Source organism: Heterodontus francisci, chromosome 11, assembly GCF_036365525.1.
Source record: "Heterodontus francisci isolate sHetFra1 chromosome 11, sHetFra1.hap1, whole genome shotgun sequence".
Taxonomy (NCBI): domain Eukaryota; kingdom Metazoa; phylum Chordata; class Chondrichthyes; order Heterodontiformes; family Heterodontidae; genus Heterodontus; species Heterodontus francisci.
In genome coordinates, this window is record NC_090381.1 from 87,083,544 (window position 1) to 87,098,916 (window position 15,373).

At 41.8% G+C, this 15,373-nt stretch overlaps 1 protein-coding gene across 1 annotated transcript in view; it reads left to right on the plus strand.

The window, feature by feature from the left end:
- The first annotated feature begins 328 nt into the window (after positions 1-328).
- vwa5b2 (von Willebrand factor A domain containing 5B2) overlaps positions 329-15,373 on the plus strand; it is a 79,800-nt gene continuing 64,755 nt past the window's right edge. The window contains exons 1-4 of the mRNA XM_068041504.1: positions 329-467; positions 4,728-4,889; positions 10,377-10,593; positions 13,514-13,677. Of these exons, the coding sequence (XP_067897605.1) occupies positions 329-467; positions 4,728-4,889; positions 10,377-10,593; positions 13,514-13,677 (682 nt within the window). The remainder of the gene's footprint in view (positions 468-4,727; positions 4,890-10,376; positions 10,594-13,513; positions 13,678-15,373) is intronic.

A 15,373-nucleotide genomic window follows, 5' to 3' on the forward strand; every position in this document is an offset into this window, starting at 1 on the left:
GTTTCACAGCTAGAAAAGTGCACAATAATGCAAATAAGAACCATGGCATGTTGGAGAATTTGGATTTTAGGCATGGACAAAAAATGATTAACCATTTGTAGCATTTGTCTTTTACAAGTAACCTGCCAAAACAGCATTCAGATGACAAAACTCTGTGACCTTATATAATTAACAAGGGATTTGATTATCATATGCTGGAGACCAATCTAATTTTTGTCTTATGTCCTTCTGCAGATATTTCTAATTTTATCTTGTGCTCACTCAGTGCTGAACTTTATGGGGTTATATGTTTCAGAATTGCCATCTATAAAGACTGTGCCTGAACACAATGCCAGGCTTGTTAAATCAATCAACATGGGCACCTCTCCCTTTGAAAGCTTCCTGCATCAAAGCCTGCACTAATGGTTACTCCCTCAGGGTATCTGCAAGCCTCACCTACACCAACCCAGAAATGGAACCAGTGGAAGGTAAGCAACTGAGCAACAAATGCAAGTGCAGAACAAAATAAAATTACAAATCAGAAAGTGATTTAGCACTGAGAAATGAAAAACTGTTGTGTAAAGACTAGGGGCAGGAATTTAGGTTGTGCTAGATTTCTCGTTGCAATTCACCTGCAATCAGCCAAACCAGCGTAAAACAGCATCAAGTTTGAAGTGCAAATTCTGTTCGGCGCAAATCAAATTTCCATGATCTTTATAGCTAGTTTAAAAGACATCATGCTAGAAGCTGGCCACGCCCACAAAACTGGCCATCCACCCAAATTGAATTCATTATCATTGTGAGTTTCCACTAATTGCACTTGTTTGCAGGCCTTCGAAGAGGCTCTGAAAATTAAGCCTCTTGTTAAGGTGCAAGGGCACTAATAGGTATGTTTTAAAACCTTTTGAATATAAATCTTTATAATTTACTAAGTAACTATCTACTGTACACTAATATAACTAGCAGATGTTTCAGTATAGTATTTTAAAAAATCATTTTCGTTCATTGAAAATTGGGTGACTCACAGAAGGCAGACTAGACACTTTGGTTAAACTGCTTATTTTCTGTGTTAAGCCCATTTTCAACTGTATTAATCAAACTACACCAAGTTACCATTCTTAAATATATCAGGGAGTTTTCTTCAAAGCAACATTTACTTTATATTACTTTCTAAAAAGCTGCCTGATTGTGCTGGTTCATGTCAAATTTTACATTTGGCAATATGCAAATCAATTTAAGCAGAAACGTGAGGGGAAAAACAGTTTTCAAAACTAGTGCAACTTGTGCCCTGCTCACCAATTGCATCAAAAGTGGAAATTCTACCCTAGTAGTTTTCTTTAGTCGGGCATGTGAACGTGAAGGGGGATAGTACCGATGATGAGAATTTTGCCGTCTCTGTGAGTTAATGGAGACCATTTTATCACAATTTGCAGAATGTAATAGGGACAATTACGTTGTTTTTTCAAGTTTTTCACAATTTCCAATCTCATCTTTTGAGACTGAATTAGCTGGGGATATATTTTGCTCTGAGCAGCAAGAAAATGTATTCCCCTGTTACTGTGTATCCCAATACTGCCTACAACAAACACAGGGACAAAGTACTGGTGAAACATCTGTCAATCAGAGTTAATAAAGTATGGGCTACATATGGAATTAGGAAAATGCTAGGTGATATGGGGCCCCTTTGTGTGAGACCATAAGCTACCATAGCTAGAGCTACTTTCAACTTAACTGGTGAAAGAATCAATCCCATGTCCTTCTTAATTTCTGCAAGAAGTACCTGCTGCTTCCTCACCCTGAACTCTTTTTTTCCTTCCCCACCCCTGCCCCTGGCTACAAATGACTGTGAGCCTGTCATCACTTACTCCTACCCAGATAGGTTTCACAATATTCTGCAAATATAGTGTCATTTCTAATGGAGTGTTGAACCATCGCCTAAAAACATGTATTGGGAGAAATTAGTCTTACTTTTGGCACAGGACTATCATAATCTATTCATATATTAAAAGCACATCCATCACAATTGAAAGTTTTACCGGTTGCTTGTGATTGGTCCAGATATATTTATTCAACAGCATCAAATTGCAACAAAACAGACTGTCAGTTAACCTCAGGATGTGTGTATTTACATCAGAGATTTTTGCTTCAAGGACAGGCCAGGTAGGTGAGGTGACACCAGACCAGCCTTTGCTCCTCGATAGCAGCAGACAGCTTCCCTCAGTACTGTCCCTTTATTTCTTTTAGACATTCCATTTCTATCATGACAAAAACACTTAGCCTGATAATAACAAAATAATGCATTTTACTGTGCAACAAATATAATTGGCCTGAATTTTATTCGAGCGCCGCATAGTGGCGCCCTTTAAACACGGGCATGCTCGCATTCAGCGGCAGCCGCTGCCGACCCCCCGCAATATTATGCGTGGGGGCTGATTTAAACAGAGGAGGCGAAGCGGCCGCCCCCGATGACATGGGGGGGGCGGCCTCAGTGCCCCTGGCAACGGCGTCTGGTGCCACCGCACAGGTTCCGGCACCATTTTTAAAGGGCTTTAAGCCCTTACAATTAATTTAAATTTTTAAAGGGAAATCATTAGTGATTTTTATTAAATATAAAAGTAAGTGATGGAGGCCCTTCCCCAACCCCCCTCCACTTGTCATTTCATTGCCCCAAATGACCACTAATCGATTTTTATTCAAATACCCGAACTTCCCCCACCCCAACCTTCAATCTTTTGCCCTTCAAATCCTTCGCACCATCCCCACATCCAATAAAAATTGATTTCCCCACTCCTCCACCCATCCCGCCCTGATATTTTTATTACACCCCCTCTCCCCACCAGGTTCTTGCCTCAGAACTCCATGTGGAGTTCCAAAGGCATGCGAAGGCCGAACAGAGGCCATAAAATCGGCGTGGGATGGCAGGTAAATTCATTTGAATATATTTAACGTCAATCTACATACAGCGATGAAGGGACCGCCGCCACGCGGTGGGGTGGGGGGTGGGGTCCGCATCGAGGTTCCCCCTGCTGCTAGTAATATGCGGCGGGCCCTTCTTGACGTTGCGGGTTGAGGCGGGTCTCTCCCTGCAGAATTTTACCGGCCCCTGCGCCACGACCCGCAGTGTCGAAGGGCTAGTAAACTTCAGTCCATTTTCCAACTTACTGTGAGGAATGTCATGGGGGAAAGTCTGCTCGTAATAATAAAATAAATGAAAGTCACCTGTCCACAGCATGCACAAAGTGTTTCCTTTCACTTCATTTTTGCCTGGCACTTTTTTTTCTTTCCTCCCTCCATGTCAAAGCTTGGCTATTGGAAAAAGGATAACTATTACTGAAAAATCATTTTGAAGCTGTACAAAGGCTGAAACAATATTTAGCCCCATATGCAGTAACTTATCTTTAAAGGTGTAGATTGAGTTGAGCTGCTAGTTAGATTTTGTACATTTCCCCCATTGTTATTTGCTGATGCAAGGCCATGTGCAGGGGGCTTATGCTAACTGTTCCAAAGTGCTGACCTGCAAAATTGCACACCATGACCTCCAAGAAGCCAGCCATTTGCAGTGCACATTTGGGGCCTATAGTGATTAAGGCAACACAAACTGAGCCTAGTGGCAGACATAATAATAAATGTTCAGTGTTGGCTGTTTCTGGAAGTTAGCCTGCCTAAAATTTTTCCAATATGGTGGTGTTCTCCCTTTTATCTAACTGTTTTCCTCTTATTGTTTTGATAAGTCTTACTGTAATTTAGTATTCCTAATCAAAAATATTTTAACCAATCAATGTAAAAATGGCCCCGATTTTCCTCACTATGTTTCACTTGGACTTCCACCTTAACTCTGCTAGATGTCTGATCAAAATGACTAGAAAAAGGGAGGGACCCAGTTGTCCCAATGCTGCCCAACCTTTGTAGGGGCAGAACCTTCACCTTCCGACTATAAAGCCAATGATGGTAAGGAGATGAAGCAGGGCAGGTGGGGAAGTGGGAGGCGCAGGTGAAAGAGACTCCTTATGTTAGGAGTTCCTGCTTCTCTAGCTCAGAAGGGCCTTGGTGTAACACCAGAGGCTGGGACACCGAGAGAGGTGTGTCAGCCTCCAGAAGTGCACTACAGCATGCAAGACTTCCTTTTGCTTTTTCATACTAGGGAAGCCTCTGTTCTTGATTTCAAAAAATTGGATCAGCCCCATTACATTGAGCTCCAGGGTGGGATTCTGGCCATATAGGGGAAACGGGTGCTGGAGAGGTACCCATTGTGGCATAGACATCTACTTGCCCTGTGACCTCTCAAATTCCAACAGGGTCAGCATTGCAGAGTACTGACGGGTATGATCCTGGCATAACTGCTTGGATTGTAACTCATTGATCAATGTGTCTAATATAATTAAATGTAAATCTCTTTTTTAAAAAAAAGTCTCTAGAGAATAACTACATTAGCTTTGCACCCATTTGTAGGGAGTTTTTTTTTTTGCCAGAGCTTTGCCTCCTGTTTAATGGTCCCTTTTAATCGAAACTTTTCCATGTTTGCTTCATGCCTTTCATTTTTTTGCAGCTTAGAGACCTGTGTGGTCGGGTCTGAAGATTTTCCTCCATAATTACCAGTTCCCCTGTCCATCTGTGTGCAGCTAACAGAATTTTCTTAAGATCAAAATTTTGCTTTGTGCTGTTAAAATTAATCCATGAACTTTTATTCCATGAACACAATTCGTATTGTACAAATTAGAAATTGTAAAAAAGTTTAGCCCCTTTTCTAGGCGTATTTGTTTACCTGTTGGGGGAGTCCGAGACGGTGGTTGCATTTGAAGCCTCGACAGCTGGAAGATTAGTCACGATTCAGATAAAGGATCGGGGAAGAGCAGAAGACTGCTGTTTTGACTGTTGTAGCCGTGCCAACCTGGCTCTACAGTGTAACAATGGTAAGTTAAGGTGACAGATTACATTTCTCCTCTGATAGCTTCTGTACAGAACCCTGGTGCCACAAACTAATTCAAAGCTTGTGTAAAACATTGCATATTTTTGCAGTTTGATAATTGAGTTGAATCTTTTTTGAGTATTCTTTTTGCAGCATTCTGAATACCTGCATGGATGTTGCTATGTAAGAACTAGTACGAGACATGTTCAGTAAATCTTACATGGTATAGTTTCTTAATAGAAAGAATTCCAAGCTAAGGAGGAATGGGATTACATCGGACTTGCAGCACCAAAACAGCCCATTCGGCCCCAACCAATCCATGCCAGCGTTTATGCTGCATTCGAGCTTCCTCCTGTCTTTCCTCATCAGCATTATGCTTTATTCCCTTCTCCCTCATATGCTTATCTAGCTTCCCCTTAAATGTCTCTATACTAAGTTCAACCATGACCTGTGGGTAGCGAGTTCCACATTCTCACCACTCTTTGGGTAAAGAAGTTTCTTCTGAATTCTCTATTTGATTTCTTGGTGACTATCTTATGTTGATGGCCTCTAGTTTTGTTCTTTCCCACAAGTGTAAGCACTGGTGTGGGTTTTCCCAGTCCCATGGAGGCGGCTTTGGAGTTGGGGGGCAGGGGTGAGGGTGCGGGGAAATTCAGAAAGCAACACATCGGACTGGCTCCCTAACATGTTCCTGCTTCAGAGCGTTTTTCCCGGAAGCAGGCTTCCATCAGCAATGGCTACCTGCCCGGCAGCAACAGGTAGCCGACTAAGGTAGTTAAAAGTTCAGTTATCCCCTATTTTGGCACTTCAGTGTTAATTTGCAAACATTGCAGGGGTCACCTGCAGTGGCTGCACCTTGCCTCCTCACAGGAAGCGAGAATAGCGCAGTAAGTCATTCCTTCTAGCACAACTGCTGGGAAATGCTTTCATCTGGAAGCGTTTCCCCTACAGACTGATCGGGTGGCTTATGCTGGGCGTCAGGTTGTGACTGCAGGTTCCAGCATCAGTGTTGCTGCTCCATTTTGAGCTGTTCTCTCCTTCTCTGTATACCTGAGCAGCACACACCATTCTCAGTGAGGCTACTGGCTGCCCTTCCCTTCAGCTGCTCTGATCGGGCCTCCCGCTTTTGGTGCCTGCCATCCCTAATTGGTCTTCCAACGTAGAGGCGGCCTTCCCGTAAAATTGTGCCAAAGGGCACACCACTGACATGAGTGAGGTCAGGACCCAGAGGAAGTCCCAAAGGACAAAAAATTTTAAGGTGGAGAAAATGCTGCCCGCTCTGTGTCTACTCTATCAAAACCTTTCATAATTTTAAAGACCTCTATTAGGTTATCCCTCAGCCTTCTCTTTTCAAGAGTAAAAAAACCTAGCTTATTCATCCTCTCTGAAGAGGTATAATCTCAAATTCCTGGTATCATCCTTGTAAATCTTATTTAAACCCTCTCCAGTGCCTCCTGTATCTTTTTTATACCATGGCAACCAGAATTGGATGCAAGACACCTGGTATGGTCTGTCCAAAGTTCAAATTAAGTTTAGCATAAGTTCTTTATTTCTACAGGGATAGAATGAAAGGTAAACACTATTGCTTGGTTTGCTATTTTCAATGATTTGTGTATTTGCACTTGCAGATCCCTTTGCTTCTCTATCCTATTTAGATCCTTATTTTCTAAGTAATGTTACACTCTGTCAAGAAAAATAAAAAGGTTGTAATACCTCACATTTATCTATGTTGATTTTTCACTGTTTTTATGAACTTAGTCTTTTTCAGCAAATAACATTAAAGATATGTGTATAAAATGACATTCGTCATCAGATTTGCATTGGGTTAGAGTTCAAAATTGCCTACTGCAGTTATTAGAGGAATAGCTTGAGGTTATGAAAATCCACTGCACAATTAATCTTGCATGCATATGATTATTACTTAAAGCCATTGCACATGTTGATCTAGTAATGGATCAGTTGCAGATATGGCAATAAACCAGACCTGTAAAGAAAACACACCGTCCCAATCTAAAGTACATAATTAATCAGTACTTTAACAAAATATTCCCTTTAGCAGCCTGAATAAATCACAACATGGGCTTACCTTGGCCTCAAGTGTTGACTGATTTGAATAGATCTGTACTAATTCTAAAAGGTGAAATTTCTGAACTCTTTCTCATCTTCCGTCTATGTCACTTATGCAATTTGAACTATATGTGTTAACAGTTGAGAAGGAGGCGAGTTGGCCCATTGTGCCTGTGCAGGTTCTTTGCTAAAACAATTCAGAACTAATCCCACTGGCCCATGATCTCTCCAAGGCCATGTATCTCCTTCTGCTTCAAATACTCTAGGTAGCAGCGCATTCCATGCTCCAACAACCAATCGTGACAGTTTTAAATTGTTGACCCATCATCAATAACTCCTTGCCAAAAGAGGAAATAGTCTTTCCCTATTCAGTCCATCAGAGCCTTTCAAAATTTTATATAACTTCCATTTACTCTCCTCTTGGCCTTCTCTGCTGTAGTGGTAACAGTCCCAGTGTCTTGAGTCTCTCCTCGTAACTGTAATTTCCTATCTCTGGCATAATGCTAGTGAATCTATGGCATACACTTTCTATGGCTTAATGTCCTATAACTGCACACAATAATCTAAATGTGGTGTAACCAATGTTTGATACAAATTAATCATTACTTTACATAGTTCTGGCTCATATGGGAACAGTTCTTTCTCTTCATATGCTTTTTATTCTCCATGTTGAAGTATATTACTAATTTGAAAAAGAAATGGTAGTTTGGACCTATCCTTGGAAGCTCACACAATAGATTGCCTGGCCAATATTCAAACCACCTCCAAAGAAAACAGGAGAGGGAAATTGTCATGCAGGCCCCCACCTGCCAAGAATGAGGCACATTGGTTTTGTCATATGAACATTGATTTTGAACTGTTGCTGGAGTGAGGAAATGACTTATTGAACAGATCAGCTGTGGCTGGAAAAAATATTTGCATGCTAACAGATAGTGTTTGTGTTGACAAAGGACCATTCCCTGACGCATTCAGCCGACAATGGATGTTGATCACCGGACAGTGACTGGGTGGGAAAGTGCATTCCACGGCCTGCTGGGGTGATGCAATGCACAGGGGCCAGGTCACATGACTACCTGGCTGTTCCAGAGTTTTTGAACTAGCCACAGAGAGTTTGAACTCAAAGGCTGTTTGCTCCTGGACTGAGAAGATCTCTCCTGTCTGCTTCCCATCCCTTTCTCACGAGCCTCTGAATCCACTGAAGACACATGAGCCCAAGGGAGAAAAGTCTCCTACAGCAAACAAGGTTTAAGAAGAATACTGGGCCCCAATGAAAAGCAAGAGCTACCTACAATCAAGGACTCTACAGTGAGCTCGAAGAACCGTAACAAAAACTCTTCAGATATTGCCTCAAACCTTTCCACTTCTCTTTTCTGTCTCTATTTTCATGTGTGTATCACGCATGCATGCTAGCGTCGTGTATCCGTAGGCGTCAACCGAATTAGAGTTCAATAAATTTCAACTTTTCTTCTTTAAACCTAAGAAAACCTGTTTGTGCCAGTTTCTCTGCCTTATAATTGAAAAGCGGTGAACAAGGATTCACCAAGAGGGAGCTAAAAACACGATGTGTTTAAAAATAAAACCCTGTTTTGGTAAGACCCAGGTGAAGGCTGAGGGGGACCCCTAGACACCTTTCTCATCCGGTCGTAACAGAAATTAAATCAATAGCACTTTCATCCCTGATTGTAAACAAGCAATTCCACCTAGCAAGAGTACTGGTAATGTAGGCAGGATTCCTTATCCCCCTTTACCCAATTAAACCCCAGGGATTAAGATTGAACAAATCACCACAAACCTTAAATATGCATTTCGTCTGGTCTATGCAAAACAAGCATCAAGCAACTAAAATGTCAAGTGGCAAAATATACAAAATATAGGGATTTTGGAAACACCTTTTTAAAAAAAAAAACAGCAAAAAAAAGACTTTTTATAACCCAGTGTCAGTATTGGCTACAAACACAATTGCGATGAGAGCTCCTTCTACAATACCCAATTAATATGCATTCGTCCACTAAAGGACACCACACTCATCGCCAATGTCCTGTTTCCATTTCCCAGTCATCTTTTTTAAGCTCTGAGGAAAACTATCAGTGAATGCCAAAGTTATTGTTACTCTGTGTTTGCCCTCCAGGAACTGGTTTGTGATTATCATAGGAACAGGAGTAGTCCATTAGCCTTTTGAGCCTATTTTCTCATTCAATGAGATCATGCCTGATCTGTGACCTAACTCTGCATTACCTAACTTTGTCTCATGTCCCGTAAAAACTTTGCTAAACCTAAATATATCAATCTCCGATTTTAAAATTAACAATTGATTGATCGTCAATTGCCATTTGTGGAAGAGAGTTCCAAACTTCTACCACATTTTGGATGAAGAAGTGTTTCCTAATTTCACTCCTGAAAAATCTAGCTTTAATTTTTAGATTATGACCCTTGATACCAGAGTCTCCAGCCAGTGGAGATAGTTTCGTTTTCTACCCTATTTGTTCCCCTTAATATCTTGAAAACTTTGATTAAATCACTGCGTAACCTTCTAAATTCCAGGGAATTCATCCCTAGTTTTTGTAATCTTTCCTTTTATAATTTAACCCTTGTTGTTCAGGTATCATTCTGGTCAATCTAAGCTGCCTTGCCTCCAAGGCCAGTATATCCTTCCTAAGGTGTGGAGCACAGAATTGTTCACAGTACTCCAGGTGTGGTCTAACCAGGGTCTTGTATAGTTTGGCTTTCAATCACATCATCTAAATCACTAATAAATATGGTGAGTAGTTGAGTTCCCAACACAGATCCTTGTGGGACACCATTAGTCACGTCCTGTCACTTAGAGTACCTGCCCATTATCCTTACTGTCTGTCTCCTTCTGCTCAGCCAATTATCTAATCAGGTCAATAATTTACCTTCAATTCCACGAGATTCAACTTTGGCTAAATTTGTCCAAACGGAGGAGGCGGTATCTTAACTTCAGCACCTGGCTATTAACCTAGCAGAGCAGATAATCCACCCATTGTAGAATCTGCCTGACTTTTTGTTCCATTGTGTCAACCAATCCCACTTTTCTACTTATTTTACCTCTTTTTCCACCTATTAAAAATGCTTTGTCTGAGTCCCAGGCTCTTGAAGTGCACAGTGTAACTGGAATTTGAAGGTCCTTGTGACATAGGGAGATACAAATACAGTTACCCAACATCAATACCAGATTTTTAGGAGCCCATTGCTCCATTCCATGTGTTAATTAGAATACAACAATAGCTTGTAGTATGAGTGCACTATTTACCCTTTCTCCCCTCTGTCAAAAAAAATTGTTCAGTTCACTGTCATAAATATGTTTGGGATGTAGTTTTTAATGAAGATCCCTAGTTTCTCTTTCTACAGCCTTGGAAATGAATACTTAAGCCTGAACTTGTGTCTTCACCATATTAATACACAGGTCACCTGATACTGGATGAAGACATGGATAGAACAACCTTCATTGTTAGCACTGGACTGATTGGTTCTCTGGAAACCATAACAATATTTCTCAGCACCACGGTGGAACCTCAGACACAAAAAAATGGCGCCATGCATGTGGTGATCTCTTCTGTGTTTATGCCTCTGGTATGCAGTAATGAGGGGAAGACTGAGTCTACAAGAAGTGATGAACAAGAGTAAGTCTTAATATCTTACTACCTCGTGGAGTTTTATGGTCAAGTTTCATATTAGTCTATGGAACCTAGTGCAGCAAAATTCTTGAACAGTCTAACTGGGCACTCAAAAACAGTTAAGGGGTAAAGATTGGGCAGTGTGGAGGTCACTCATTGGCACCAAGAAAAGGCTGCCAATAAGAAGGTAGGTCTGGGGTTGTTGTTGCAAACATCTTGTAGCTGGGGGAGGGGAGGGCTTGGGACAGCAGAGACCAGAAATTTTCTTCCAACATACTTCAGAACACGTTTCGGGCTTTGTCATGGTCAGTGCCCTGCACAGGAATGGGCTAAAGTGCCCATAGAGTCCCTTGCATATCTGGTGGGAGATAAATATGGCAACAATAAAATGGAGAATCAGAATGGAAATAGGGCTGCTCCATTTTAACTGGTCCCCTCCTCATTTCCCACTGACTGGGGAGAGTTTAAAATTCCTGCCCATAATGTCCTTGGGATCACACTCCGCCCATTGGTACCTCAAATTTGCAATCTGGATCCTGTGTATGTCGTAGGGCCCCAATTTGCATATTATAAGAGGCTTCTTGCCTGAAGCAGATGGGTGCTTCAACTGGCCGCCTTAAGACCCTACCTAGGATGACGGTGGCTGGAGCATCAGCGTAAACAGGGTGGTAAGTGGCTCAACACCATTTTAAGCTGTACTGCCCTGATTTCATTGGATAGAGACAAAACATTGGGTAAAGGCACTTAAAATTGGACTCATCAGTATGAAAATGTTTAAACTATTTGTAAGATTGCTTGGTCTGTTTTTTAATGGAGTTATTAACCGTTTCAAAATGAGCTAACACTTCAACTAAAATAGCAAACAAAGGAATGTCATCTAAGTGTATTTTTGTGTACTGATATTTGACAGTGTAACGTCAATTCATGGGAGACATGGAATCATATCCATTTTCTTATTATTCTGGTTATGAAAATGAAGCCACTACAAGACCATCCATGTGATATCAAGAAATGGCTAAAGGTACTGGATACTGCAAAGGCAATGGGCCCTGGCAACATTCTGGCAATAGTACTGAAGACCTGTGTTCCAGAACTGCCATGCCCCTAGCCAAGCTGTTCCAGTACAGCTACAATACTGGCATCTACCCGGCAATGTGGAAAATTGCCCAAGTATGTCCTGTGCACAAAAAGCAGGAAAAATCCAACCCGGCCAATTACTGCCCTATCAGTCTACTCCTGATCATCAGCAAAGTGATGGAAGGGGTCGTAAGCAGTGCTATCAAGTGGCACTTGCTTAGCAATAGCCTGTTCAGTGAAACTCAGTTTGGGTTCCGTCAGGGCCACTCAGCTCCTGACCTCATTACAGCCTTGATCCAAATATGGACAGAATAGCTGAAATGCAGAGGTGAAGTGAGCATTTGACGGAGTATGGCATCAAGGAGCCCTAGCAAAACTGGAGTCAATGGGAATCAGGGAAAACTCTCAGCTGGTTGGAGTCATATCTAGCACAAAAGGAGATGGTTGTGGTTGTTGGAGGTCGATCAGCTCTGTCCCAGGCCATCACTGCAGGAGTTCCTCAGGGTAGTGTCCTAGGCCCAACCACCTTCAACTGCTTCATCAATGACCTTCTCTCCAGCATAAAGTCAGAAGTGGGGATGTTCGCTGATGATTGCACAATGTTCACCATTTGTGACTCCTCAGATACCGAAACCGGCCATGTCCATATATGCAGCAAGACCTGGACAACATCCAGGCATGGGCTGATAAGTGGCAAGTAACATTTGCGCCACACAAGTGCCAGGCAATGACTTGTCTCCAACAGGAAAGAATCTAACCATCTCGCCTTGATGTTCAATGGCATTACCATCACTGAATCCCCCACCATCAACATCCTGGGGGTCACCATTGACCAGAAACTGAACTGCACCAGCCACATAAATGCTGTAGCTACAAGAGCAGGTCAGAGGTTAGGAATTCTGTGGCAAGTAACTTCCCTCCTGTCTCTCCAATGCCTGTCTACCATCTACAAGGCACAAGCCAGGAGTGTGATGGAATACTCTCCACTTGCCTGGATGGGTGCAGTTCCAATAACACTCAAGAAGCTCAACACCATCCAGGACAAAGCAGCCCACTTGACTGGCACCCCATCCACAACCTTCAATATTCACTCCCTCCACCACAGATTCACAATGGCAGAAATATGTACCATCTACAAGATGCATTGCTGCACTCACCAAGACTCCTTCGATAGTACCTTCAGAACCTGCGACCTCAACCACCTAGAAGGACCAGGACAGCAGAAGCATGGGAACATCACCAGCTGCAAGTTCCTCTCCAAGCCACACACCATCCTGACTTGGAACTATATCACTGGGTCAAAATCTGGAACTCCTTTCCTAACAGCACTGTTGGTGTACCTAAACCCCCAGGACTGCAGTGGCTCAAGAAGACAGCTCACCACCAACTTCTCAAGGACAATGAGGGATGGGCAATAAATGCTGGCCTAGCAAGCGACGCCCACATCCCCCAAACGAATAAAAAAAAAGGAATATGTCCTCCGCCACTGGATTAGTGGCTAAAGTAACAGACTTTAGCCATTGAGGTTGGAATTGAAAATTTGTCTATCTACATATATGTAGCTCTATTTCTTTCACTGAACAGAAAAATGGGCAAGACCCCAGTACAATTTAATTTGGGCCACCATTGATTGTATAGCTGACACAGCAATCATTAGTGATCCTGACACTTCCAAACCAGGAATTTTATCGATCAACAGCCACCACTATGCCCATATGTTTGGGAGACTGCTGTCAGGGCAAGACTCTGAGATTGTTAGCTGACTTTTTGTTTAATTATGCTTTTTCTAAATGTTATTTTCTACTGAATTTGCATATGTCTTTCCCCCCATCTTTTTATAAATGTACAGTTTTAGCTCTACCAGTTGTTTTGGAGCAGGAGGGTTGAAACCAGAGAAGCCCTCAACAAGCGAACACCGCAGTCTACCAGAGATCTTCAATGAACAAGTATTCAACCCAGCACCATATGAATTTAGCTTTGAGATGCTAGTGCGAGGCCCCTGTCTCTTAGCAGGTAAGATATTTCATACGATAGAAGCTTTTGAAAGACTTTTTTATTATCAATATTTACCCATTCTTATCTGATACAGTACAGATACATTGAACACTTATTGGATCAGGTCCATTTCTACTATCGGTAGCTATTATGAAATAGGGAAATGGTCTAAGAGATGAAATCCTTCAGCTGGCCATTGCTGTTTTTCTTACAGTAATCCTTTTTTTTTATTTGTGTGAGCTAATATAGGATACTTGACCAACTGAATCAGTTTCAACAGTTACTGAACCTCGGTAGGATGGGGGAGGGGGGTGGAATCTTGGATTAGCTAGCAGCTGATTTGTAATTTTTACACCATTAAAATAATTGAGAGAAAAGCATGATAAGTTCAAAGGTAACCACACATATTAAATAAAAGTAAGTGCAAATCCCAAATGAATTGTAATTGGGTGATTTAAGTACTTAGTACTACAAACAATTGTCTACAGGATAAATTATTGCAGACAATGTTTTTCTAGTTATTCTGGTTATCTAAAGCGGCTCCAGTGCCAGCAATGCTTAATATTCATATATAATAAAAGCAAAATACTGCGGATGCTGGAAATCTGAAATAAAAACAAGAAATGCTGGAACCACTCAGCAGGTCTGGCAGCATCTGTAGAATGTTCAGGATGTCCAATAATAACAATCCTTAGAATTCAAAGTCAGAATAATGAAGCAGCTGAAAGCAGGCTGTTTTTCTTTAAACTTCCAGTGACTTGGATGCATACTAGTAATGAATACTCTTCCTACCCATGGTAAACCAACAGCAATCAGAATTTGAATTTTACACGCCATCAAAATGGCAAAAATGAATATAAAATTATGGAAGAAAAGAAGCAAACAAAAATCAGAGTAGGTGAGTAAGTTAACACTACCACTAAACCCCATTTTTCCTGCTCTAACACCAATCGACTTCCTATTACCGAAGATAGGTTACTTTCAGAGCACATTAGAGGTTGTGATAGACTCATCTGTCAGCAGAATTCTCTTGTTGCAAGAGTGAAAGTAGCAGCAATATTTAATATAGAATCATTTTGGACAGCAAAGAAACTTGGAAATATGGGTGGCTTTGGAACTACAATAGGGTTTGGAAAGGAAAACAGTAATAAGTCACTCGAATTATCTTCTGCTTTACCCAATGAAATTCTAGGTTGCCTTGTGGTATCATTTAACTATTCATGCCTGGGCTTTAGTTAATTGGGGGGAAAGAATCTTGCCCTTTTTTTTTTATTAGGTGGTTAAAAGGTATTGAATTAAAGATTAAATTCAGATTTGTGTATTTTAAAATCGTTCTTACAAAACATAAGAAAATATTAAAGTGCAAATCAAATTGTGAATGAAGTTTTAAAGAATAGTTGCAAAAGAGGTTTTTCCGTCCTGTGCTTGGTCAGTGTCTTTGACCCCGATATTTACGGAGAGGGAGTGGGGGGAGGAATTCCGGATGGCCTCATGGTTCTGGATGGTCTCAGTCAAGGAGCTGAGAGTGTGGTCAGGGGGAGGGAGGGAGGGAGGGAGAGGTTCGTCGGGGGCAGTCTCGTGGTCAGGGGGAGAGAACATGGGGAGGGGGAAAGTGGGGGCAGATCGTAGTTGGGGAGGGAGAGATTGTGTTTGCTGGAACAGATTGTGGGGGTGGGGGGGAGGAAGAGAATGGAGATGGGGCAGGATCTCAGAG